The sequence below is a fragment of the Pelecanus crispus genome, chromosome 7, assembly GCF_030463565.1.
Source record: "Pelecanus crispus isolate bPelCri1 chromosome 7, bPelCri1.pri, whole genome shotgun sequence".
In the NCBI taxonomy this organism is placed as follows: domain Eukaryota; kingdom Metazoa; phylum Chordata; class Aves; order Pelecaniformes; family Pelecanidae; genus Pelecanus; species Pelecanus crispus.
Window position 1 is genome coordinate 21,145,666 of NC_134649.1, and position 27,943 is coordinate 21,173,608.

A 27,943-nucleotide genomic window follows, 5' to 3' on the forward strand; every position below is an offset into this window, starting at 1 on the left:
GGGAGAGGTTTGCTAGTACGTGTAGATGCCACCCTCTGCCACCTTAGCAGTGGAAGGCAAGAACATGATGCGCTGCAGCAATGGATCACGAGCTGCGGAGCGCTGCTGCAACGATCCCGATAAACGGATAGCCCTAGCCTCATGATGGTACCCTCGGGAAAAGCGTCAGAGCTTTGCTAAGATGCTTTGCTTTAATCCACTGCAAGCCCCAAGTGCCTGCGGAAGAGCCCCTCAGCCAGGGCTGCAGCCTGCTCCAGCTCGGGTGGCCACCTGCTGCCGGTGGGAGGGAAGGGGTTGTGCAGCCAGGGAACGGGCACGGCCGCCGCAGGCCCGCCTTGCGCCAGCGTGGGCAGCTGACGTGAGGCACCGCCGCCCGGGCCCCACCGGGCCCCTACAGGCCCCGGGGCCGCGGCCAGGCGCCCCGGCCACACAGGCACCAGCCTCGCCTCCGCCGGGCGGGCGGGCAAGGCCCGCGGGCACGGGGCGCCCCCTGCGCCGGCCGCCGCGCGAGGGACCGCTAGGCCGGGGCGGGCCGGCTGAAGCCGAGCCCCGCCCCGCCGCGCGAGCCGCAGCCACGTCACGTGGGGCCGGCAGGCGTCCGTGTCTCGAAGCGCTTTCTCGGAGGGCAGCTCCCGCCCCGCTGCCTTCGTCATGGGCCTCGCAAGTATCGCGAGAGCAGGCGGCCTCCCTCACTTGGCTACTTCCGCCCTCTCCGCAAAGCCTCGCGAGATCTCGTGTCCTTTCCTCCGTCGCGCCGCGGCGGGTCTCGCGAGCGGCCGGAGCGGCCTAGCTCTCGCGAGACTGCGCCCAGCGCCCCGCCTCCGCGAGAGCTGGGCGTAGTATCGCGAGAGCTGGGGCCGCCCCGCCCGGGCCAGCTCCCCCCGGCCCCCCGCTCCCCTCCCCGCAGAGCTAATATGGTCGCCAGCGATGGACCCTGTCAGGCCAGGTCAGTGGGAGCGGGCCCGCCGCCGCCGCCCGCGGGGCTGCCTCTGGCCTCGGGGGCCGCCGCTGCCCCACCCGGCGAGACCCCCGCGGCCTGGGCCATCGCCGCGCCCCCTCCGCGCCGGCTGGCGGCGGAGCAGCGCTGCCGGCCCGGCCCGAGCGCGGGCCCCGGTGGTGTGAGGCGGTGCACGCCTCCTGCCCGCTGCCCCCTCCCCCCCTCCCGGCGCCGTTGCGCGGCCGCCGGCCGCCCCTTTGTGCGGGAGCGCTGCCCTGGGCCTGCGGTGGACGGGAGCGGGCGGCCCCCCCGCTGCTCCGGGGCACCTGCCGCCCCCTGCCCGGGCCCGTTACCGCCCCCGGCGGCGGCTGACCCGCCGCGGGAGGCGCTTTGTTCTCGGCGGCGGCGGCGGGGCCGGCTTCGGGGCCCGCCCGCTCGCCGGTGGCTGCCCGGGGCGCCGGGCCTCCCGTTATTCCTGACGACCATTTCTGTCCCTCCTTCGGTTCCCTCTGCCGCAAACGCTGCGGCGAGCGAGGCTTGTCGTGCCCATAAAGGTGCCTGCTCCTTGGGCTGAGGCCTAAACGGTGCTTGGCTTAATTTGGGGGTTCGTGTTGGTTGTGTGGCTGTTCAAGTGACGCAGTTTTTGTTAGATGTTGATGATGTAGCATTTGCTTTGCAATGAAAGTGTAACTGTAGTGTATTAAGATCAAAACAAGCAGCAAACAAAGGGTAAGTGTTCTGCTGCAGATCTGGCGTTTGGTATTTGTGCTCACAGGAGCAGCTCGGTGATGTCAGAACTAACACCATTTTCTTCACTGTTTGTAATCTAGATTTTCTTTCCTTAAAATTTTACTGTATGAAGTTCTTCAGGCCTGAGGGAGTACATCATTGGCACTGTCCCTTTAGTTTGCTAGCAATTGAATTAGAATGTTCTTTTTGTGAACCACTACTTCTCAAGAAGTTATTTATTTTCTCGGCCTAATAGCTGTTACAAGGTTTATTTTTGTCTCTTGTTTGTTTGTCATTAGCCTAGCATTTAATGCTTTATGTTTTCTACTATATTAAGACCTGTATCTTTTAATTGAGTTGGTGAAGTGCGTTTACCCTATTTTGTAGATGGTCAACTGAGACAATAAAGGTCAAATGTATTCAGGTGTGTGACTATGCTGATTACTTGCATGACCTGTATATACGTAGTATTACAGATACTTTTAAAATTCATCTTAGTCATACATCTACATCATTAGGTGTCTCAATCCATTTAGAAACCTTTCTGTATTACAATTTACTTACAGTCCTAGAGGAACATTATTTTTTGTGAAATCAGACATAAAAATCTGTTCTAATGAGTCCTCTGTCAGTGCTCAAACCTTCCATTCTTTTGTGGCTGTAACTTTTTTGTTTTTTTTTTCTCCAGGAAGCCCTTACCAGCCCATAATTGAAGCATTAGGAAACCATCCACAAAAGAAGTTCTACAATGTCTCAAAGCTCGGAGGCGCCAAGTATGGTAATGATACTTTTTAGTTGTTTGTGATTAGGATGGTACCAGCAGTAAACATGCACCACTCACTGCTGTAAAATGTTAGGAGATGCAATTGTGAATATGTGAGTTCCTAATAGATGTATCTGAAATCTTATAATTTTCCAATCTGTTATTGCTTTATGAAGCTGGTCGGGGGTAATACTTTATGTAGCTTTTTTTCAGTAAGGGAGAAAGTGTAGGTGTTGCTGGAGTCTTTCGCAATATTCCAAATCCGAGTAATTTCTCTCTTCGAAAAAATGAAGTGACAGAGAACTCTATATAGTACTTCAGAAATAAATATAGTTTTTACTATAATTTTGTACTGGTTCATGGTGTTCTAGTTTCACCTTAACAGCAATTTCAGATAGTGGGTAACTGTGTGTTTACTAGAACATAGCTTCTGCTGCAGAAAGATGAGGTTTTGTGGTGTTCATACAATTGCTTAATCTCAGCATGTTGTTAGTATGTGATATAACACTAAGTGGTATGTGCCAAAAAGACTTTTATTTGGTCTCTGTGCCTGGGTGCCTTTTAAAATATAAAAAGTATGTGCAGATGTGATGGGGGAGGGGAGTAGGTGCAGATGGAGAGTGCTATAGATCAGTGTCAGCTGGAATAGGCTTTACTCTTGCAGATAATCAAAACATACTTTCATTATTGTCTCCCTTTGCTTTCATGTTCAACTCCTAAAATAGTTACCTGAGGTACATATTGAAGTGATTGGGGACTTTTTTCTGTTTTGCAAGGTCTGAATTACTCTCCTATATTCACAGAATTTGTGTTTCTTAACTAAAAAAATTACCAGTGGATATTTCACTTTAAACCCATATTTGGCAGTGTTAATTACTTCCCTGTTGTTTGAAGGGAAGAGAGAGAGGAGCTAGTGCACAATGGCTGCTGAAACTTTTGTGCAACAACTGTGAGCTCTTGCAAATTGCTACTGCTTGTAATAATGAAGTTAATCTTTCAGATGAGCACGTAAGAAGGAGGTAGAATGCTTCTGTTTGTGGCTTTGTCCAGGAAGAAGCAGTGGTGTGGTAGTAACAAAACCAGTCAGTTCTACAGCAGTTTTTTGAAAAGCCTTGTGACAAGAATGGAAACATAGATGGAAGATACTACTTTCTTCTAAGATGTGCCATAAAGCTTGGAGCAGCAGCAGATATTCCTGAAGATGTTTGGAGAAGGAGTCTGAATAGAGTAGACTAAGAGTGTCTTTGTCTTCCAATAGAAACTTCTGTGCAGAAGTTGGAAGCCTCGTATTAACTACATATTAGCAAGATATTAAATATAACTTAGGCACAGCGTGGGACAGCACTGGTAGCAAATCCAGCATCTGGAATTGCTCATTGCATTTATTGCTAGAACATTAATTTTGGGTTTTACCTGTTTGCCCTCTGCCTTGGGGCTTCTGACTACAATTTGACAATAAGTGCCTGTTTAAGTTAATCAGATTACTACTGTAAATGTTAATTGAGTTATTTGCCACTTTGCTAGGGAGAATCTGATTTTCTAGTGTTTAAAACAGTATTCAGTTATGGGGAAAATGGTAGCTAGAAAGAGCTCAGACAATTTAGGGCAGGGGTGGCATCTGGAGATCTAGTCCAGCCTCTTGCTGGGCTAGAGCTAACTTGGAGAGCCTTTCTTGATTGAGCTCCGCAAATCTGCAAGGATGGAGATCCCACCACCTCTCTTGATCCTGTGCTTAACCACTCTCCCTGTGAACTTCTTTTGCCTTGTATCCAGTCACAGTGTCCTTTCCTGCACCCTCTGGCTTTTTCTGTCCTTTCACTGTGCACTTCCGAGAGGTCAGGCCTCACCTTCTCTGCAGTTCCTATTAGGTTGTGGATGACTACAGTTAGCTCACCTAGCTTTCTCTTCTTAGGGTGAGCAAACCCAGGTCTCCCAACTGCTCCTGTGTGTCAGGTGCAGCAGCCCCGTAACCATCTTAGAAGGCCCTTTGCTGGATGTGATCTCACTTCTTGAGATCTCCTGTGTCCTGGGAGGTCCCAAACTACACACAATACTGCAGATGTGAGCTTGCTAGTGCCTAATAGAGAGGAGGAGTTGCTTCTCCATAGCTGGTGGCTGCTAAGCAGCCCACTGGACAGTTAGATTTATCAATATAAGGATGCACTGCATATTATTTGTAATCCAAGAAAAAGCAAAACAATTTTCTTCTGGTAATCTGGCTTTTAAATAAAGTGGGTGGTGGCATTACAGCTGATTAGACATGTTTTTGATGACAGTCTTGAATTATTTTGAATTTTTTGTCTAATTAGACAAGAATGGATAATATCTGAGAAAAACATACAATGAGAACAGAGTCAGCAAATCCTGTATGAATAATTTGTGGACAAACCTCTGGATTAGGTTGCAACCATCAAATCTAGCTTTTTTGTTAAAGCCTGAACTTACTTGTTTCACCCTCTTCTTCTAACTAACTTTTTTGATATTTCTCACTGTTCTAATAAAGTCATTTGCCTGTTTGAATGGTGCTGAAAATAATGGATTTTGGGGAGAAATGTGAATTAATCTTGATTTTTTTTTTTTGTTTTGTTTTGTTTGCAGTGAATAGTGACATCTGATTCTGTTTTCTCCTCCCACTTTTTTCATTCTCGTTTCCAGTTCCCTAAAATTTTATTGCTTCTACTCAGTACCTTAATCCACATCAGTAACAAACTAACTAAAGTTGTATTTCGTGAAATGTCATTCTTCTTTATATTTTATGAAATGTGTTTAATTTCTGCCTATTAACAAGGCAGAATAGTTTCTGGTCGTCATATCACTGTTTATTTACAAAGAAAAAAGAAAATATTCTGGCATTGGATGCTTTTGGCTTGATATCTCAAGTAATGAAATGGTGAAATTTACAGTTAAAAAATATTTTTGAATATTCTAATTGTTGTTGCTTTTCACCCGCTCTGATCAGTAATCCCAGCTCTAGGTTCCTTGCATCTCTCTCCTGCCAGCATAGCATACCTTCTTAAATGTCACTGTCTTAACAGTGCAGTCAAGCCATTGGTGTCTTCCATTCAAACCCCATATGATAACTCATCCTCTGTGACATAGACATTATGCAACTCAACATTCCATATTGTGTAATGAAGATCAAATCCAAAGGCAACCAGAAAAGCAGGGTCCTGTAGCTCTCATCCTTCCAATTCCTAGCAAAGTGGAATTCCTTAGAAACGTGAGATTGTCATTTTTAAAAAAGTGTGTAAGCTGAAGGTGTTGCACTAATTAAGTCAATTACCTTGCTTCACTCTAGATACTCTGCCTTATTCCATACGAGTGTTGTTTGAATCCAGTATCCGTAACTGCGATGGCTTCTTAGTGAAAGAAACAGATGCTATGAACATCTTAGACTGGAAAACAAAACAGAATAATGTTGAAGTGCCCTTCTGTCCCGCCAGAGTTGTTCTTCAAGACTTTACGTAAGTGTGTGTGTGCCAAAACCACTGAAATAATCTGTGTAAACTCACTGAGTTGTATGTACAGTTCCAATAGAAGCCTGTGCGCTGCTTCAGCTGTCCAGTAGATTCCTCATGATAATTACATGTGATGCAAAGATAGGAGTTGTTCCATAGGGTACCCTGCTTTTAGCGCAGGCTGGCGAGGCTGCTGCTGTTGGCCTACGAGGAACACTTTACAGCATGAGCCAAAGCACAAATGGAAGTGGTGACATTTTGGCTGTAGCCAGATGGCTGACAGTTCATAGAAATATATAGAATTCTTGCTTGAGATAACTGGAGATTAAATATTGCTTACTCCACAAGTATATGTAATCCAACTGAATCCATAAATAATACATATATTTAAAAAGAAGTCTCTTAGGATATTAACTTTCTTTGTGATTTGAACATGGCATAGCTAAAAGGGCAGTCCTTCAGCAATTTGCAAATATTAAATTTAAGCTGTTTTGCTGACTCATTAACTACATATTTATCAAGAAGTGAAGAAAATTAAAAAAGGAATTGTGATAATAAAAATGAGGTAACTTCTGCTTAGCAAGCAAAGTCAGGAAGATTTCTATAGGACTGTGTTATATAAACATTGTCTTCCTCTTGGTTTTGTACTTTGGGTACACTTATCTATGTAAGAGCAACAAGAATATTTTTGTAAAATGCTATGAGCTTCATAAATGGCTGGCTCTGTAACAAGATTGATAATACATGCTAACGTGTCAAAATGTGTAGCACGAGCATTGTTTGCATAGCAAGGTTTTATCATAAAGGTAATAAGTATCTAAAAATTAGTTTTGTAGTAAAGTACCATCACACTTCAGAAGCATAGCAAGACAAAAGAGAAATGTAATTATCTTTGAGATGTTCCTATGTTCTTGTTTGGTATGTTATCTTCAGACATGCTTTTGCTTGTAGTGAATGAGTACCAACTCCATTAACTTTTAAAAATGTTTCAAGTTCTTTAAAATTTAGAGAATAGAATAGTAAGGGCTTATCTGAAATGGAACTTAGGTGGATCTAGACTTAAATAAAGTTAACATTTAAAAGAAGCTTATATATTTTAGTGAGTTAATGTCCCATGTTGCTATACTGTTTTGTTTTTCTGTCTGTTAGTGGAATTCCAGCAATGGTGGATTTTGCTGCCATGAGGGAAGCTGTGAGAAATGCTGGAGGAGATCCTGTGAAGGTCAATCCTGCCTGCCCAACTGATCTCACTGTTGACCATTCTCTGCAGATTGATTTCAGCAAATGGTAACATACCTGATTTTTTTGATGAACAATACGTTCTTGTCTAATTCACTCTGGACTTGGTACTGTCCCATCAAATCATTCGTCACGTGTGGATCCCTTGAAACCAGACCTGACAGTATCTGAAAGAGGGCTGCATAAATTGATTAAAATAATACTCTTGAAGGAGAGAAAGAGTAGTTGTGAGGGGTTGTGGATGAAGCTGACTGACAACCCAAATTCTGGGCAAGAGATTGCTGAAACAACTGCATCTGTCATGGTTTCCAGAAAATAATATGTTTTAAGACAATGAGGCAGAGGGAGTTTGTAATTTTGCTTTGCCCTGTTTTTATTGTTCATGTTAAACAAAACTTTTTTTAAATGTGACTGCCTTGTCACAGCTCCAGAGAAATGGCTTGCAATCCTACTGGACATACTGAAAGACTGTCATTTCAGCCCATAGCTTACAACTGATTTTTTTTTTTTAATGGGCCTGGCTTTTACCACAGATTAAAAAAGGCTGCATGTATTTGCAGAGAGAGAAGTGTACTTGTAGGAGTCTGGGAAAGTATTGGAACTGGAAAACTGACAGCCTGGTTTTCCTTTGCTGAGAGGCAGTAATGTGATGAACACAGCCTGGGGCTGCCTTTTGCTGGAAACATAATACTGCAGAAGAGGAAAAACTCATGTTTTATTCAGTGTTCGCTGAAGTAAACACAAAGTAAACAATGCAGCTCCCTTCCACCTTCTCCCCTGCCCCTCCTTTCAAATTCATGCAGAATTGTGTAAATAGCTCAAGCTCTTTGGGAATTTTAAAAGTTCATGGGGAAAAAGCCTGTGGTCAAATGGACATGGATGTATGAGTCATTTCTGTAGACCTTCCAGATACATACAGGATTTCAGTTTGGTTAGTATTAGAAGAGTGAAGAGCAAGAAGCTACAAATCATTTGTTGTGTTGTATATGTGTTGTTGCAGTTCTGTTGTCTGTCTGTTCTTGTGTCTGGAGGGATGGCTGATTCAATTGCAATTAGGCTAACCTAAAATTATCAGAAAGACCAAGTGTTGGCAAGAGGTCTCAACATGCTGCTTTGTAATGATAAATCCGGCTTCTGTAGTTTCACTTTTGGAAAGCTTACAGGATCTCAGCAGCTGCTGGCCTATGATAAGAAACCCTTCACTACAGGATGGTTTGTGCTGCTTTTATATGGCTTCCATCTCCTGCTGATCAGAGGCTTGTGAACTAAGTTGGGGTTTAGACAAGGTATCCTCTGAGGCCTGCAATATTCTGCAATTCGATAACTAAATATCTTTCTGTGTTACTAAAGCAGAAGAAAGCAATGGCTTTAATTATGAATCCGTGATTTGGTAAATATTGAGAGGTAAAAAGTCATTCATTTTTCACAACAAGCTTTCTTTGCTCTCATGTGAAGACTGAATATGGTACAAATAGAGGGTAGTGTGCTATATGAACTTTATTTTTAAAAAAAATCCCAACTTTTCTGTCTTATTTCTGACTTGAACAGTATGTAAGATTTGTCTGAGCCTTTGAGAATTTGTATAAAAAGCCTAATTAAATAATAAAGTTATGTTTCTTTCCTTGATAAAGCTTTGTCTGTAATCATTCCTCTGTGGATTTAACAGAACATGTACAGCACTGTCTTAAAGAAACATGTTCAGCAAGTCCACTACTTGGATGATGCTCTACCCACACCTTTGAAGTTTAAAACCCTGAGTTTAGCCTTTGCAACATTATTTATAAAGATTTCTGGTCTGTTGTGAACAAATTGAAGGGGTTGTTTATCTGATGTTAATCTTTCAGACAGTCCAGTTCTGTTCACTTACTACCACACTACATTACTTAGCTAAGCTTATCCAGTGGTAGTTTACTTCGCAACAGGGTTGTAGTAAAATAACTGGGGTTTTTTTAAGGTAATATTTTATAATCTGTTGAAGGGATTGAAAAAAAAAAAACCAAAGAAAAAAAAAAGCAAAATGTCTAAATTATTCTTCTGTTTAATGTTGCAGTGCAATACAGAATGCTCCAAATCCTGGAGGTGGTGATTCACAGAAGCCGATGGCAAAGCTTTCTCCACTTAAAACACAGCCTCGGAAGCTACCTTGCAGGGGTCAAACTGGCTGCAAGGGGCCCTGTAGCGCCGGAGATTCGAGTCGCAACTTAGGACAATTTTCTGCGCAGATTGAGAACACGCCTATCCTCTGTCCTTTCCATCTTCAGCCGGTGCCTGAGTATGAAAGCTTCCTTTTTTAAATTGTTTGCACCCTTCTGTGTTGTTAAGGAGTGCCTGTGACGGTTCATAGAGATGTGATTTTTTTTTTTTCTAAACATCCTTCTGTACTCTTCTTCACACGTGCCCTAGACAGGTTGCAGCATCTAGAAGGTCTGATGTAGTAGATTTGAATTAGTCCACAATAATTTTTTTTGACAAGGGCTTTACTAAACACAGTGCAGATGGCCAACTGTGTGACTCGTGGCTGTGATTTTTAAACTAAATTTTGAGACTTCCCTTGTTTCTTTACAAGGACAACAAAGCATAGGAGTAATCCTCTGTATGTTACAAAGTAAACCTCAGTGGATAAATCAATGAAGCATTGACTTATTTCTAAAAGTAACTTTTAGTTTTTCCATGAGAACTTTTCAAAAGTCTCTGGCTCTTAAAGAAGAACTAAGAACTAGCTTATACATCATCCCCCAGCTCCTACAGAATCTCACAGTCTATCTGTCGTTGAGTTGAAATTCAGTGTGTATCCTGTCTGCGTGTAATGGCGCAGGGGAACCTCATCTGTCTGCCTTTTCCAGATTTTCAGTATTATTAACAGATCATTCTGTACAGTTCCATCTAACAATTACACGTAATCATCCTCCTCTTTCAGCCACCACCTCTTTTGTCTGGTAGACTGTTCAGATCCCTATATTCCTGTGATGGACAGGTGTAGAATTTAAAAGCTGATCAAATCTGTATCCCACAGTGATATGATGCTGATTGTCTTGGTAATTTTATAGCTATGCGTATATTCTTGCTCAGTACAGGTGTAGGAATGCAGAATTAGTGATGTTTTCAGCAACATTGATATTTCTGGTACCAAAACAGCAGTGGTATTTACTAAGCTGCAGTGTGAATGATGACTATCCATTGGGGCTTTGCAAAGCAGTATAGTCGCTAACCTTCTGTCGCTGCAGAGAAGAAAGGGAAGGGTCATGATGTAAAATATACATCTAGAAAACTGAGGACTGACTTCCTTCCTGCTACAAAGCAAGGGTGTTCCCTTCCTTGTCCACCTTCTCAAAGCAGAGGTTATTTCTCTTAAATTGTGGATTACTCCTTTGTAATGAATATCAGTATCTTTAACAAATAACATTTCTTAAGAAAAGATGGTTCATTTAGTGAGACTGTACTGAGAGTACTTCTGAAGACAAAATTGTGTCTTGGAGGCAAAAAAAAATACAGAAATGGAGGATAGTTAACAATTGCCCTGATGTTCTACTTGGCTGGTAAAGGGCTAGTACTGAACATGGAGGGTGGTTTTACGTGAACTAGTGAACATCTTGGTTCTTTACCATAATTGAATTTTGAGGTGTGCAACCTGTAGGACTACTGATTGGGGCGGGGGGGTGTGGGGTGTGGGTGGGGAAGCTTCTGTGTATTGTAGTACATGCTGGGAATAGATGTCTTAAAATGAGTATTTTTGAGATCAAATGCTTTAGGCAAACTATACCTAGAATAAACATGTTCTCAAGCACAGCACAGACAAAATCAGTTATTTCTCACTGTTTACAGAAAGCTTGCTGCAAGGAGGGAATTATCTTTGTTCTACTAAACCACTTCAAATTTTGCTGCAGGCTTAAATGAGTCTTCCATCAAAGAAGCAAAAATAACAACTTGTTCTTCTGTAATTTGAAATAAATTATGACAGTGCTTGTAAACTTGATATCTTCCTAGGCCTGAGACGGTATTGAAAAATCAAGAGATGGAATTTGGCAGAAATAGAGAGAGGCTTCAGTTTTTTAAGGTATGTCTCTGTACCTGTGGGCTTTGTACTGTGTTGTGTTTTGGTTGTTTTAAGAGCTTGCTCCATTTGTCTACCAGTGTTCAGGTTTAGATGATAAATTAAATGTAATCATTTGGAAGTGTCAGACTCTCAAATCTGAATTTAGTATGGGAACAGAAAACTGGCTAATAACATGGTTTATGACTTTAAAAATTGTTAGGCAGCAGAGGTTCTAAATCTAGGTGTTGTTGAAAGGGGAGATAATTTTTCGTAATTCTAACTTGAAAAAGTTTATACTGTTTGATTTGGTTCTTGTCAGTGTGAAGGCAGTGGACAAAGTAGACACCTATGAAGCATTAGTCTTTTTAATGCTTCTTAATGAGCTCGGTGCCTTAGGTCACAATGAGTTTCTGGTTAAAAGGCACATTTAGCCATACTTCTGTTACAATCTTACTGAAGCTGGAAGCATTGAACAGAAGCCACTGTTGAGACATTGCTGCTCTCAAACTAGGCAGTAGTGCTGGTAAACTTGTTTTAATTGAACTCTTGTGTGGTGAACATCAGCTTCTTTGTTGCTAGCCAGGGATCTGCAACATTGGTATTTGATCTTCATCCACAAATTTAACATGGTTTAAGAATCCGATGCAACAATCTAAAATTCTTTTCATATAAGTAGACTACGAGGTTTCTTTCTGCAAGTTGCCAGTTGGCTTTTACATTATTAAAGAGGGAAACTGCCAAGCTGAACCTTGTTACAAGTTTTCACATCAGCTTTTTTAATTCTAGCATCCTGAGCTTGTGTCTAGCAAGATGCTTTTCTAAATTGTATCTTCAGTCTCCTCCAGGAGTGTAAAACCTATACTAAATTCTGCTATAAATACAAGTGCTTAGGTTCTGTTGTCTAGTCTTAGCTGTGCTAATCAGTTGTGTGAACTGGAAGGTAAGAGACTTATCCAGCTCTGCTTTTGAAAGGTAGGTATGAATTATTGATTCATCCTTCAGCAGCAATTGAATGAATGGTTTTCTAATGATTAAGAATATATAGAATCCAAGGGGATCACATAGCTCTGTTTGACAAATGAGCAAAAACCACTTGCATAAATAGCAAGTACTGTTTTATTGCATATTAGTCTTCTCATTTTAGTTATGTTCTAAAAATTTCATATATCTTTGAAAAAACACAACTCTTTTTCTCATTTTGGAACAATTACAGTGGAGTTCAAAGGTTTTCAAGAATATTTCCGTAATTCCACCTGAGACTGGAATGGCGCACCAAGTTAACTTGGAATATTTGTCAAGAATTGTTTTTGAAGTTAAAGATTTCCTATATCCAGATAGCGTGGTTGGCACAGATTCTCATACAACCATGGTAAATGGCTTGGGTATCTTGGGCTGGGGTAAGTATGCTAAGAATAACTTGATAGCACTTTGAAAGGCATGCTAAAGCATTACTGAGAAATACTTTCTTCCCACTGGATATTTCTATCTCAAGCATAACAAACTCTGCCGGGAATTATTCTTCAGAGTGTTTTTTGTCTAAAAATAATCAACTAACATTTCTTTCCATTGAGAAACTGCTTTTTGTAATTTAATGAGAAAATAGCCAAAACCCAATTGATGTTCATATAAGTGCTGTTTGTACATGCAGTATCAAATTTGTGTGAAGGTTTCTTTTATCTTGGAAAGTTAATTTTAGATATAAAATATTTTCTGGTTGACTGTGAAGTCTAACTTCAGCTGTAGTCTTGCTTGATTTTATTTTTCACGTATGAATATTTAACAGAGAACATCTAAATTTCTTGCTGTAGCCTTTAGGCTTAATAGGAAGGGTTTTGTTAGATTTTAGGACCTCAGAATATTTTGTGTCGGTTACTTAAACTGATGTTCTCCTTCTAGGTGTTGGGGGCATTGAAACAGAAGCAGTGATGTTGGGGATGCCGGTTACTCTCACTTTGCCTGAGGTGGTTGGGTGTGAACTGACAGGCACAGCCAGCCCACTTGCTACATCCATAGATATTGTTCTAAGCGTTACAAAGGTAAGTAAGTTTTCAAACAAAGCAAAGTTCACAAGTTCTACCAGTGGTGTTTGAGAACTGAATTAAATGCTGGGAGTATTTTTAGTATACCTTTAATCATGGCAGTGCAGAAAGGTACAAATAATCTCTAACCATTTTTATTTAATAGTCCTCCAAAGTAGTGGCTTTTTTCTTTTCACTCTAGCGGTTTATTTACAGGCCCTCTTTCACTAAAAAATAATTGAAAAAAGAAAAGTATGTCTGCAGGATTGGGGGCAGGGGAGAGAAGCCCTGTTTTCCATGTTTCTCCTGCTGACAGCATGTAAGCTTCTTCTCTAGCTCAGACTTTTTCTGGATACCATTTTTGTTCTTTTTAGAAAGACTGTGTCTTTTCCTGCAAGACACGAGACCTGTCTATGGTTGTAAGCTGGTATAACTTGAATATATTTTCTGAAGACAGAGTTTTGCCGGGGTGCCACAAACTGTCACTGTTGTAGTAGGTGAAGAGCTAGCATCAAAGCATTGAAGAGCTGCAGTTGCTTTGAAAATACATTTTTCTTTCTGGCATGATGCTTTTAAGAAGCATGTATCTGTTCTTGAGTAGGAAATCTGAAGAACTTGGTTGCAGATGGAGGTGTGTTTTATTATGTCAACTTCCAGTTGTAGATTTTTAGAACCCAGTAGGTTAATGAAGCTTGGTTTTTTTGCTGGTGGTTTTGGGTTGGGTTTTTTTCCAAATGTGGGCCTTAAGGTTTCAGCTTTTTGTTTTAAATGTTCATGACTTGCTAATTGCGAATTGTTGCAACAAATGTTGCTTGCATTGTACCTCTTCATGTAACAAATGTTGTCATTGTGTGTTCTTTTAAACAGCATCTTAGGCAAGCTGATGTTGCTGGAAAATTTGTTGAGTTTTTTGGGAGTGGAGTTTCCCAGCTGTCTGTAGCAGACCGAACCACAATAGCAAATATGTGTCCTGAATATGGTGCTATTCTGAGCTTTTTCCCTGTTGATAATGTGACATTGAAGCACTTAAAGCATACAGGTAAAGATGAAATTAAAATAGTGATTCATTGTAATAGTCTTTTAGGTACGTGGCAATGCTTTTTTTGCTTAAAATTCCATAGCTCTTAAACACTGATTTTCTGCAGAGTTCTGATGTGGATTTGATGTATAAAATTCTGCTGTACAGTTACACTCTGTGTCATGGGATATACTTGGCTACAACTTTTATCCTGTAGCATCTCATGTATCTGAGTAATACCTACCACAAAAATTATACCATACATATTTACTGTTGGCTAGTTTTGTGGGACGCTTAGTATGTGGCATTTGGGTCTGAGTTAGTTACCTGCTTTATTGGCATGGATGTGTTCTTGTGGCCTGTTTTGTCTCCATGTGTCCCATGTATTGAAGTGAGGCTTGCATGCACAACACTGCCATGTGGATAGCTGACTTGTCCTTGAGGTTTGTGTCCAGTCTGGTTCATTTGTCTGATACCTGATTTACTAACGTGTTATTTTTCAACATCCAGAGTACTTGGTTTTGAATGCATAGGTAAACCATTAAACAAAAGGTATTAAGAAAATTCTCACTTGTATTTTGGAAAGTGTATGGAATATAGATCTTCTCGATATGAAACGAATCCCTTAACCACCTGTAGATTCCCTACAAAATAAAAATCTAAAATGATTACTAGAAATAAGTTACTAGAAACTGCAAAGCAACTCACAAAATGTTTCTGATTTTTTCACAATGATGTGGTTTTTTTCTTTGAAGAGCATTATTTTGCTGACGTTTCAAGCTAAGCTTGAAGGATGTCAATTCCTTATCAAGCTACTGCAAATAGAGAAAGCCACAGGATAACAGATATCAAAAAAGGCTCAGTCGCATTAGTAAGCCTTTCTGACACTGAAATCTGTCACTTTTAAATACGAGTTAAACATTTTTAATAACAAACATGTTTTGTCTGGTCAGCACAGAGCAAATGAAATGGTTTCTAACGGTAGCCAGTAATACTGGCTATTAACAACTAAGCATATGATCTGTATTTAAACAAGTAAATCTTAATAGAGAAAAGCTTTATGAACTTTAGGGACAAATCTGTAAATTTAATTAGAGGCACAACTGCTAGAGTGGGACAGCTTATTTTGTTCCTTGATGTAAGAAGGAAAGTTAAGCTAATTTAAAAAAAAAAAAAAAAAGTATTCTAATTCATGTATCATTCCTGAATATCTCCTGGAGGTTGGGGTATGGAAGTGGTGTGCCTTGAAAAAAAGTACTTTGGATGTTGAAGTATAAATTGATATGCTTGAAACAGTCTTAATTTCTGAGAATTGTGTGTTTGGGTTTTTTTATGTGACTTTTCTCATGTTTGAAATGACCTTCCTAAGGTTTTGACAAGGCCAAGCTTGAGGTCACAGAAGCATATCTTAAAGCTGTGAAGTTATTTAGAAATGATGAGAGTTCTTCCAGAGAACCTGAGTATTCCCAGGTATGCTTGAAATGACTTGTTTGTGTATGTTTGATTCTCATACTAAATAACTACTGCTGATTTAACAATTTTGTCTCCCACTGTAACTTTTATTGCTTTAATGAAAGCTGCATTTATTAACTGACAATTTTGAGGAGCAGAGTATGTTTGCAAAATATAGAGGGTGTGGGGGAAAGCAGGGAAGTACAAATTCATGTCAACTAACAGATGCTGAATTCCTGTCATTCCTGAATGATCTGGTAAGTCTTATGGATGGTAGAAAAGTTAGGGATAATGTTAAAACACTTTGAATAAGATGAATAGCCTTTTACAGTGGGCAGTCTTGAAAATGGAAGCTCAGTGTCTTGGAACGTTAGCTCTAATGTCTTGGAACATTCAGATTTTAAACAAAAGAGGTCCTGGATGTCTCAACAATATATTCAATGTAATGTTGGGCTGGGATTGATAATGTGTGCCTTTTCTTTGTTTCTTTTTCTTTTTAGGTAGTGCAAATTAGTCTAAGTTCTATAATTCCATATGTCAGTGGCCCCAGGAGGTCCCAGGATAGAGTGGCTATTAATAACATGAAAAGTGACTTCCAAGCCTGCTTAAATGAAAAGGTTTGTACAACTGATAGACTCTTCAAAAGGTACTTCCAATAATCTGTGTGAATAAATGTTACGTTCCTTATTCCTTGCATACCTGCTGAGCCCTCTTTATTACTATATAAACAGCTTATCCAGTGATACTCTTTCCTCGGGACACTTGTCAAGCAAGAATAGTAGCTCGTAAATCATAGGTGTGTTTAGGAACATGAGCTTCCAAAAAATCCTTACTTTCACAGTTTAGATTGCTAGGGAGGAAAAACTTAAGTAATAAATAGTATAAACTTGGGAAACATTTTCTCATCTCCAGAGGTTTTTCAACAGCTGTATTTTACTTAATTTCCAAAACAGAATTACCATAAGAAAAGAAAACTCATCATATCTTAAAGGAGATGCAGAAAGGCTTCCAAGATTTGTAGCTAATGAGTGTTCTGGGTTCTTAACTTAGCAAGTCAATTTTGCTTGCAGCTTAACTTGACTTCACAGAGGAAATATTTTTACTCTGAAGGTGATATTTTTGGTTAGGAGTATGCATAGGTATCTAAGAATGCAGCTAATACAGGAATACATCTTCATTTTTAGTGTTTATCCTTAAAGTTGAAGACTGGCAGGAGTATTACAAACATTTACACTTAGACACTCTGTAAAAATTCTTTCTGTTGGTTCTAGCATTTCTGGCTTGTAATGAGATGTATGATACAGAATGATCAGTTGCCCTAGAGAGAGAAATCGTAATGAATCATGGATCACGGAATGGTTGATGTTGAAAGGGACCTCTGGAGGATGACCGAGTGCTGAAGAGCTGGAGGGTGTGAAATGTTAATGGACCTAGTCTGCTTTTAGTTACAATCCTCTTCAAGCTAAAATCTTGGATATGCTTCTAATTCAGAAACAAGTATTGTATAGAATTAGACATGTACTCGTAAGAGATTGGTCTGTCATGTACAGCAGCAAATGAGTGTGGGATCAGCTATGCTTTTTGACTGGCATTTGTTCACAATTGTTGCGAAGTTAAAGCAGTTATGAAGAAAGAAGGATGAGACCACTGTAGATATGGAGAGAGGCGTGATCCGAGGGCTGCTTTCAAAATCTGCTTAAGGGTTCCTAATGGGACAGCTGGGTATTATTTTAAAATGGGGGTTCACTTGGTCTTGCTGTAATGTCATACTGTACTAAATAACTGCTAACGTGTATTTTTGTCATCTAGTCTGGTGTTAAAGCGTTTCAGATTGCAGTTGAGAAACAGAATGACATTGTACCTGTTCAGTATGAAGGAAACGAATACAAGCTATCTCATGGCTGCATTGTCATTGCTGCAGTAATCAGCTGTACAAATAATTGTAATCCATCTGTCATGCTTGCTGCAGGTATGTTGTGACTAGTGACAACTAACTTGATCTTAACGGTGCTCCCATGTTTACACAGCCTTTAATCTTCACTTTTGTAGGTTCTTTGTAATGACTTGACCTAAAGGTTTGAAATGTAAACTTTTAGCCTTAAACTTGTTGTATGTTCTGGAGGTTATATAAAGAAAGTTACTTTTCAATAATACAATCTCCAAATTTGTGTCACGAAGCAGTATGAATGATGGTAACCACAAAATACTTACATTTGGTAGTATTTCAACAGGTAACCAGTTTTAGGGCTCTTTTCAGATGGAAGCATGTAGCAACACAGCTGATGCAGGAGGTGGGCTTTAGCTTTGACTCCATCCTGGATGACGGTAGCTTGAACTGTAGGCAGCTGCAGAGCCTGGAAAGAACATCCATGTTGCTGAACAACTGTTCTGTGCTTCAGCCACTAGTTAAGGAGTATGTGCCGTACCTTCACAAGCTGCACACAATTTTCCCAGAACAGTTAATCCTCTCTCAGACCTTGCTTTCTTCTTTTGAGGTCTTTTGTGGCCAAGGTGAGCTTCCCTTTGAGGCTTTGTGGCCTGTGTCAGAAGAATAATAAATGAATTTGCACTATCAGCTAGAATATGGGAAAGACATTGTTCTTACAGAAAAGAAAATGGGCATCTACACTATAGGAATGGGAGCAAAAACCTGAATGGTATTGTTATGAGTTAAGAAACTTTATTCAGGCAAGTAGTTGCTTTAATAATTTAATAAACCGAAGGTCTACTCATCCTCTGTTTCTCTTTTTTAATGCTTAACTAAGGTAGCATCATGTAGATGTTCTTTTAAGGGATATACAAAACATAAGCTGTCTTTTTCTTTTTTTTCTCTCTTTTTTTTTTTTTTTTTTTGTAGGACTCCTGGCCAAAAAAGCTGTTGAAGCTGGCCTAGTGGTTAAGCCCTACATAAGAACAAGTTTATCACCAGGCAGTGGAATGGTTACACATTACCTCAGTTCAAGTGGAGTATTACCGTACCTCAGTAAGCTTGGGTAAGTTGTGACTCCTACTTCATTTGTCACTTCAGGAAAATAGTACACAGGGGTTTTATACAGGTTGATAAATATAGTTGCTGTTCATTTTGGGTTGGCTAGTTCTTGACTCTTGACTTAACTACTTGCTGACTTAAAGTTGTGTTTTACTCCATTTTATTCCCACCTTACAATTTACTATGTGTAGATCTCTACCTCATCTGAGCTCTGTGTTTTCAGTAGCGATCTACTTAATTGTGTCTTACAAGGCAGGATGCACTTCTTAATACATTTTAAAAGTTGGAAGCTGGATGTAAATTTGTCAGGACAGTCTGTATTAGTCTTAATGTTGCTGCTGTCATGGATGGTTTAGCATGTTTTCAGTTGCTCTGTAGCAATAACAATTAGATCATGTTTAGAATTCTGTAACAGTGGTCAGCTGTGCTCTGTGAGGAATGTTACTGCCTTTTTGCCATTACTTATGGAACTAACATCTTGAAATATTTTATTTGACTTTTCTTGATCGATTACAAAAATGTTACCTTTTATCTTCTTACTTGCATCAGTGAGACGTAGTGTCTGCTGTTCACTTCCTAAAAAGTCTAACTGTCAAAAGAAAAAGTCTCCTCTTAGTGATTGCTAATAAAAGAAAAAGCTGTTTTGCTAACAAATTGCTTGTGATCATTTAATGTGCTACTTGACTGGCTTTTTTCAATGTAGGTTTGAGGTTGTTGGTTATGGGTGTTCAACCTGCGTTGGAAATACCGCCCCCTTACCAGAAGCCATCAGGAATGCAATAAAACAGGTAAAGCTCTAAGGCTTGTTGAATACGTAAATATAGTACTTGCCCAGTTAAGCAATCAAGAAATACAGTAATCCATAAAAAATATACTTTATTGTTGGTTTGGACTTTGCATGATGTTTTTGCACATCTGCATGTCAGAGGGAGACCATGGTAATTCATTGTTATGTAAAATAAACATAATAAATAGTATTTGTAGCATACAGGTATACATTACAAGATAAATACATAGGATCTAATGTTATAGATGATGCAATGTGGTGGCTTTGTGTCATAAATGAAGAGGAGGGTTTTAAAGAGCTATGTGCTTGAGTGGTTTTTTTTTTAACCAGCAGTGTCTGAATGGCTGCAGCATTTTTCTGCTGTGAAGCAGACAAAAATACAAGAAATAAAAGGCAGGAGAGGAGTTCACTGAAGTGACTGGAGAATACATCAGAGGGTCAAGAGTGAAAAGGAGGAGAAGGAGGAAGGGTAGCGGGAGAGAACAAAATGCCTTTAAATTGAAGCGTTAGAATAAATATTTGAAATGGAATACTAAAAGCACATCTGACTTAGTCAACAGAAAAGAACACAAGCTGTTGAAGTACCACAAAGCATTAGAAAAACATATATGGGTCTGCCTTTCAGGGTGATATAATTGCCTGTGGAGTATTGTCTGGAACAAAGAACGTTGAAGGACGTCTCTGTGACTGTGTCCGTGCCAACTACCTTGCTTCTCCACCACTAGTAGTTGCTTATGCTATTGCAGGCACCGTTAGAATAGACTTTGAAACTGAGCCTTTGGGTAAGTATTCCATTACACCTTACATTTCTGCATCTAATGCATATGTAGAAGAAGTTTCTTCACATGCATTTCAGTATACAAACCCAGTATATTTGAAGAGAAAGCACAGTTGTATTTGGTGTTGCTCATAGCTAAAGCAAAGCATCTACTTAACTGATGAAATTCTTTGTATATCTGGTACCATCTCAGAAGACCTGAATATATACCTATTTATATTCTAATATAATGTCTAATATTTTATTCTTCAAAATTACTGTTCTGTTTAAAATCTTACTCAGGCACTGGCTTTAATGGCAAAAGTATTTACTTACGAGATATTTGGCCCACCCGAAAAGAACTTCACACAGTGGAGGAAGAGTGTGTGATATCGTCCATGTTTAAGGAATTGAAAGAAAAAATGGAGGTAAGGATGGTCTTATGTTCTACATAACTTAAACACTGCATTTCATTGTAGCTTTGTAATATATTCCAGTTTAATATGATTGGTTCGTCAGTTATTTCCATTACTGTAGAGGAAGACTTAACTTGGGATGGGTACTTGTATGAGATAGTGGTTCTTAAGTAATATCCACTAAGTTAACTTGCAGTATATAATAGAAATTAAAAAGAAAATCACCAGTAAGTCTTTGGTTTCAGAATGTAAACAGACTGTAAACCAGTTTCTCTGTTCTTTTTGGTTAACTTCCTTTTTTTGTAGAAAGGAAACAAGCGATGGAATTTACTGGAGGCACCTGAGTCAACCTTATTTCCCTGGGATTTAAAATCTACTTATATCAGATGTCCTTCCTTTTTTGATAAACTTGTAAGTACATTGGCTCTATCCCAGATGATGTGCAGTACATTTAAGTAAAGGAATAGCTATTCCAGTAAAACTTTTTGATTTTTAAGTTACAAATTTGATTATCAGTAATATTTCTCAGTCTTTTAAATACTGTTTGTATCTCTGGAATGAGTGGAGCCTGTACATCAATGTGCCTTCATATATTGCAGATACGTTTTATGTCTCTAAGGACCTTGGAAGAAAAATGCATTTCTTATTTTTTGTTGTTGTTGTTTCCCCACCCACCCCCACTGCTTCCCTTTTAGGCCAAAGAACCGGTTTCACCACAGCCGATTGAAAATGCCCATGTCTTGCTCTATTTGGGAGATTCTGTAACTACAGATCACATATCCCCTGCTGGAAGCATTGCAAGGAGTAGTGCTGCTGCTAAGTATCTAACCAGCAAAGGGTAAGGACTTTTCATATTAGACAGCTCTAATTATATCAGAGGACTGCTTCACATGCCAAATAATTGATCAGCTTTCCTTTGTAAATGGCCATCTGCATAGAGAGATTATACATGGATAAGGAAAAGAGTAACTGTTACTGGCATTCATAAGTAATCACCTGTCTTGCAATCATGGTAATCGCCTTTCTTGCAGTCTCTGAGGTTACAACAAACAGCTGAGACATACTGTTAAAGAACTCATTCCCACAGCTGTTGCTACAGTAATGTCTGCTGCCAAATGCATGCTAAAGCAAAAATAATTTACTAATTTAGAAATTGAGTGACTGATCTTCTATTAACGTGAGGTTAGTCGCTGTTACTGTCATTGGCCTCAAGAACAGTCAGATAGATGCACAGAAGAGTTCAGAAGCTCCAGAAACATACATAGCTTAAAAAAAAAATGAAATGGTTTTATAAATGAATGTGATTGGTGCTCCAACTTACCTCTGCATCACTGAGCATCCAGCAGCAGTAGTGGGTGCCTTTCACCTCTGCTGAAATTCTGAAAAGACACAGAACAGAGTGTGGTGCTGGGCTATTCAGTGTCACACCTCTGACTATTTTGGAAATTATATTGTTGCTTTGTATTGCAAAAGTGTATTATTATTATTATTACAGTCTCAGTGAAGCATGACAAAATAATAGCCTGTGGTGTGGATTTTTCTTTCTATTTATTGCATTCAGTCTGAATGAGTAGTATCATGAGAAAGAAAGAATTAATGGGCCTTCAATCCCAGAATGGTGGTTTGATTTATGAGTAAAGCTCTCATTTTGGTACGCTTGTTAATAAATATGCTGGTAGAGGTAAGAGGATTAGTAAACAGGCTTGTTTCCTAGAACAGTCTCCCCATAATTCTGTGAGCACTATGGTACTTATAGCACTTTATAATGAAGTCATAGAAAATTAATTTAAAATTGTAGCTTTCCTCATGAATAATCTAGCCATGATTTACACATTTTGTTCATGATTTATAACAATTACATTTGTTGGATGAATAGTTCTTTACATCTTGCATTGAAAACTTAGAGATGCTGCAATAATTATTATAAAAAATCATAATATCGTTTTAAACCAGATGATGTTTAAAGTAACTGATTCCTTTTTAAATGTTCTTTTTATTCTAGACTCACACCTCGTGAATTCAACTCTTATGGAGCTCGAAGAGGTAATGATGCTGTGATGACAAGAGGCACCTTTGCAAATATCAAGCTTCTGAATAAGTTCATAGGAAAACCAGCTCCTAAAACAATTCACTTCCCATCAGGACAAATGGTAAAAAATATATTTGTTTGCTTAGCTACTCTGAAATTGTGATGCGGGTTTAGAACTCACTCAGACTGTTTCACTTTGTTATTCCACAGCTAGATGTGTTTGAAGCAGCGGAGTTTTACCAGAAAGAAGGCACCCCTGTAATCATTCTAGCAGGAAAGAAGTATGGGCTGGGTAGCTCAAGAGACTGGGCTGCAAAAGGGCCTTTCTTACTGGTACTGCTGGTTTGTTTTGTTTTGGGGTGTGTTTTTGTTTGTTCTGGTAATATCTAAAACCACATTGTTTAGTTTGGGGCATGAATGTGTTTAGAAACTGTCCTCAATCTTGAATATAATACCACATTTTTGTTTTTAAAGACTTCTCAATAATTTCTTTGCTAGAATGTTCATAGAAGAGAATCACTAAGTCAGGACAAATCTGAATTTCCTAATTATGTAACCTACCATCTTAGACTCCAGACTTTGAGATAAATTAGACATTTATCTAGTGCTGACCTCTGATCTCTGTAGGGTATTAAGTATCTAGCTATTAGAGACTGATTTCCACTAATATTCAGAATATATTCTGAGTCAGCCATTTATTCATGTGGTGTAATGGAAGCACCTACATTTGGTCTGGGATTTTCTGCCTGCTAACTACAGCGTGGTCACTGTCTGTTATAAAACTCCATTTCATACTGTATGGGCCTACTCTGGCTTATCTGCTTTCATCTAGCTGTAAAGCTAAAAGATGTTACCTACCTACTTACAGGACTCATATAAAGCACTCTCTTTACTCATCAGTTTGAATTGCAAAATTGCATTTCATTCCGACCACTGTGCTGAAATACAAAATCACTTCCATTTTTGCAGGGTGTTAAAGCTGTCCTAGCTGAAAGCTATGAGAAGGTGCACAAAAGTCAGTTGATTGGAATGGGCATAGCTCCACTTCAGTTTCTTCCTGGGGAAAATCCAAGTACTTTGGGTCTCACTGGCAGAGAGCAGTTTTCTATATTGTTCCCTCCAGAGCTGTCACCTGGAATGACTTTGGATATTAAGGTATCTTTGCAATATTTTTTTAATTTCTCTGTTGAATGTACTGATGATTGCAAGCACAGAAATAAAAGTTAATCCTGATGATTGAAAGCAGGAAAAAACAAGACTTAATTCTCTTCGAAAGTAAGCTTATAATCTTGCTTGAAGTTTGTCATGGCTATTGAAGTTCCCCAAAGTAAATATACACATGGTCTTTCTACACAACTTTTTATGCAACCTGAAATTCTTGAATGTTCTTTTGGGCATTGTTTCCCCCCTCATGGGCACTGTATTAGGGTAGAATTGAGTCTTGTCTCTCATTCCGGCTCTATTTAAAGACATGGGTGTGCCTATTTGAGAGAGGCCTTCAGCTTTCCATTCTGTGTAAAGGAACTGTATGCCCATAATAACACACCTTGTGCCATCTTAGGGAAATGGCTTTTTCTCTGTTATCAATAGGTAGTAGCGTGCTCCCAGCTGGATCTAAACTGGGCAGTAGAATAAGCCTTCATTCTGTTCCCAGCAGTGTCTCAGATCTGCCACTGCAGATCCATGGGTTGAATTTGCTTGTGTTCAACAAAACTTGGGGTTACAATGTTAACTGAGAATAAGCAAGGGGAAATGAAAGCAAAACTCTTAATTGGTGTCTCTTTTTTTGCTTTTGTTTTGAAGACAAGCACTGGAAAAGTATTCAGCGTGATTGCCTTGTTTGAAAACGATGTGGAGATAACTTTATACAGATATGGTGGAAGTCTAAACTTTGTGGCTCGAAGATTCTTATAGTAGCGACTGACTATATGGGTACCTTGCATAACTGGTAATTCTGAAAATGCCTTGTGTGAACCCAGGAATCTGTACTGTGGAACTGCAAACAGTCCTAGTGTGCTCAAAGTTACTTCGTCCATGGATGTAAAAGATTGTGAATCATTGTAACTGCAACAAGATCCTTCCTGATTTTAAATAATAATCTAATGGTGCTATTAAACATTGCTGAAATCAACGTGTGTATTGTGGCAGAGAGCTGTAAGTATGGAGGGGATGTTTTATCAGACCATTTTGTAAATAAACTATGCGAAATCTGAAACTGATTGTGCTGAAGATTATTATGTAAGAAGATTTCCTGCAGTTGTTTCTACTCCGTTTTTGCACCTGTAAATCTGTGTACTGCTGTTTGTTGGTTTAAGGCTAGCAGGTGGTATGGTATGGAATGTTAAAGGCCAAACAGATTTTTTTTTTTTTTTCATCCATAGCTTAAAACAGATACTCAGTTTCAAATTTCTTGATCTTTAGGCTATGGGCTGAACAAAAAGCAGTCCACATGAGGCCCATGGTATCCTGTATCGCAGATCATGACTTTCTTACCTTGATTATGGGATCATATTTCATCTGGATCCAGATTTAAAACTGCTCATGCTATGAAATATTGTGTGCTCAGAAGTATGGGAAACAGCTCTGCGTTTAAAAAAAATGCTCACAATTATTTTGTTCGTGCGGGGTAAGTGTAGTGCCCCAGCTTCTTGGCAGGGTGCAGTGTCCTTCGATTGAAGTTTGTCATACCTACTTCAAGGGATGCAGTCTGTCATTTATGACACCGGTTTTTACTGTACTGTCTGTGATAGCATTAGACAAAGTACCTCTCCTTAGTCCTTTAACCTTTAAAAAATTTTAAAAACATTTATTAGGACCGTTTAAATTCCTCTGCTTTAAATACAACCTATGTCTAATAAGTTATACTTACTTGTCAAATGTTAAATAGGTGAGATAGCCATACTGCCTTTTAATGCTTTCTAATATGCTGTTGGTTTACAGCTCTTCCAAACAAGCATCAGATTCCCCTGCTGAAGATCCTAGAATACTGAACAAATCTGGCTTTTATGCCATAGCAACTCCTGTAAATTTGTCAGCACATTGACAGTAAAAACCCTGTTTGATATTTAATACTAACGGAAGATGTGCAGTTTCTGCAAAAGTGCTTGTTTTACCACTTAACTAAGTGTTGATAGCTTCTAATCTGTGCAAGTGAGTCTTCAACTTCAAGATGCTATTTCTGTGCTCCTGTATCTTGAAAAGCTTCATAATACCACTTATGGTTTATGTAGAGATTAATATCTTTTGGAGAACAAAACTGCAATAACTTGCCTATAAATTGTGAAGATTTTGCTTTAAGATTTTTTTGCTCTTGATAAACACTGTCTGAACTATCAAAACTTTCAAGAGGACTATATTAGCTTTACTACATGTGCTTTCAATTTATAACCAGACACTAAGGTAGCTGACATGCAAACTAACAGATGCACCATTCAAATCTTTAAACGGTATGTTTCTGACATGCCTTTAAAAAAAGGAAACAAACCCTGGCATAATTATATCATTACAATATATTAATTTTTTGACAGTTCAAATGCCAAATTAATGTGAGTTCACTGGCATAACTTTGATACACCTTTTATTTTATTGGACAAAGTTCTCTAAAGTTTGAAATCCCGTATAATCTGGTTTTAACTTCACTAGTTTTGCTGTGGTTTTCTTCTAGTCAAGATAAAAATCATTCTGGTGACTCCTACCACTGATATGGGTGATAAATTAATGCATTTTTTAATACTATATTACACTGAACTGTGAATGAGTTTCTGTTCTGTGGTACATTTGTGCCAATTTTATCCGGAGTTATTGAGCAGATCTTATTTCTTGTACACCAGTGTCTAGTACATTTTCCCCCATTCAAAGGTATATATATATTCTTGATGTAGTTCAAGAGAATGCATGTTCATTACTGGGGAGCAAATAGGAATTTAGTGCTGGCATATAATGATGCCTAGTGCAGATGATAAATAAAAACACAACTACAAGCCTATTTAAAACTTGTGTAACTGCCAGTGCTCGAAGGGAGCATAGCCAGGAGGCTGTGCCCTCTCTAGTGCAGTAACGCACTCCTTCAGGAGGAGACAGTGATCCAAGCCATGTCAAGGTAAACCAGTGTTGTGAAGTTAAGTGCAATTTCAAAGGATGTGACTTGTCTACAAGTTGTCACCAATAAAGCACTCTCTTAAGAGATGTGATGGGTTTCATTACCATAGCAACTACTTGAATTCTGCTGCACTCTTACGTCTTAAAAGGAATGAAAGGCAGCTTTTGAGCTGTGCTTTGGCACAGTTGCTGCCAACTTCAGGCTTCTGCTGTTGTTGCTGCAGTGGGTCCAGCCCTAAATATACTACAGTCAATAGCATCTTTGTGAGTTGTGCAGGCTGACTCCTACCCTTAAGATCTGTATGCCTGAAGTGTAGAGGGTGCTGCGAGGAACAGCACTGCTTCTCATCCCATCTCCTGCTTCTCACGTGGCAGTGAACTGCTGGTGAAGATAACGCTTGCCTGTTATCCATGGTAATGTGCCTGTCCCCTCTCCCTCATGCGGCAGTGAACACTGTATAATCTGGAACACTGTATAATCTGGAAAGCCCAGTTCAACAACCCAGTGGCAAAAGGAAGACGCTTCACTTTGGACACGCTGCTAGGATCCTACAAGCTTTAGGTGGGCAAGAGTGACATCTGCTTTCTGGCAGTGGTGGGATACAGTACAGTCAGAGGATTGCTGTGATCACACAAAAAAAACCATTGTTCAATTAGACCTCTTTCTAGAATCTTAAAGCATAGGAGGAAATGTAACTTTTTGAAGAAGTGACTTGGTGCGTTAGATGTATTTAACCTAGAATTCTCTCTCCAGTTTGATTCGGGGGAAGAATATGTTCCAATTTTTCTGAATGTTTTCTCTTTTTGTGCCCCTCTTCCTCCCTTCCCTCCCGAACTACAAAGCTTTGGGATAGTGTTGATGTTTATACATTTTACACCTAAGTATAAGGACATGAAACTATGTATATTAATCATATTTAAGCAACTGCAAATCAATGTCTGCTGTTTAAAGCCAACAGAACAGTGTAAGTTTTAAGTTCAGCAAGTATTGTATAGATATGTCTTAAGTTCAGTTGTGCATAAAATGTTACCGATGCTGTAAATTATTTTTAATAAAGAAAATTGTATCTCAGTTCTCGTATGTTACCATCTGTTTTGAATATATAGTATGGAATACACTTAAAATGGTACTGTAAGTATGCATGAAAGGGTGGGGTGAATAAGAAAAAGGGTATAATTATCCATGTTTCATTTTCTCGCTAGGACTGTCTTATATATGG

General features: G+C 39.3%; 1 protein-coding gene across 8 annotated transcripts; it reads left to right on the plus strand.

The window, feature by feature from the left end:
* Window positions 1-871: 871 nt before the first annotated feature.
* On the plus strand, window positions 872-27,798 carry IREB2 (iron responsive element binding protein 2). 8 transcript variants are annotated; one of them, XR_012831173.1, is made up of 23 exons: window positions 872-946; window positions 2,355-2,444; window positions 5,728-5,893; window positions 7,037-7,174; window positions 9,177-9,398; window positions 11,111-11,180; window positions 12,373-12,556; window positions 13,056-13,195; window positions 14,045-14,216; window positions 15,565-15,665; window positions 16,148-16,264; window positions 17,457-17,616; window positions 18,505-18,640; window positions 19,340-19,424; window positions 20,049-20,205; window positions 20,484-20,608; window positions 20,903-21,007; window positions 21,292-21,434; window positions 22,599-22,746; window positions 22,836-22,958; window positions 23,595-23,780; window positions 24,429-25,251; window positions 25,566-27,798. XR_012831173.1 is itself a non-coding variant. In XM_075713455.1 (23 exons), the coding sequence occupies exons 1-23, from the start codon at window positions 928-930 to the stop codon at window positions 24,537-24,539; spliced, it is 2,901 nt and encodes a 966-aa protein (XP_075569570.1). In that variant the 5' UTR covers window positions 872-927; the 3' UTR covers window positions 24,540-27,798. The 8 variants fall into 8 exon arrangements, 4 of the variants coding, with proteins under 4 accessions (XP_075569570.1, XP_075569568.1, XP_075569571.1 ...); XR_012831174.1 differs by having other exon boundaries at window positions 24,429-24,779; window positions 25,047-27,798; XR_012831175.1 differs by having other exon boundaries at window positions 24,429-24,779.
* The last annotated feature ends 145 nt before the right edge of the window (window positions 27,799-27,943 follow it).

Excerpts from the sequence above, each read along its gene's own strand:
- IREB2 (XM_075713455.1), top strand. Across the intron at positions 9,399-11,110 it reads CATCTTCAGCCGGTGCCTGA|GCCTGAGACGGTATTGAAAA; the intron begins GTATGAAAGCTT and ends ATATCTTCCTAG. Across the intron at positions 15,666-16,147 it reads GAGAACCTGAGTATTCCCAG|GTAGTGCAAATTAGTCTAAG; the intron begins GTATGCTTGAAA and ends TTTTCTTTTTAG.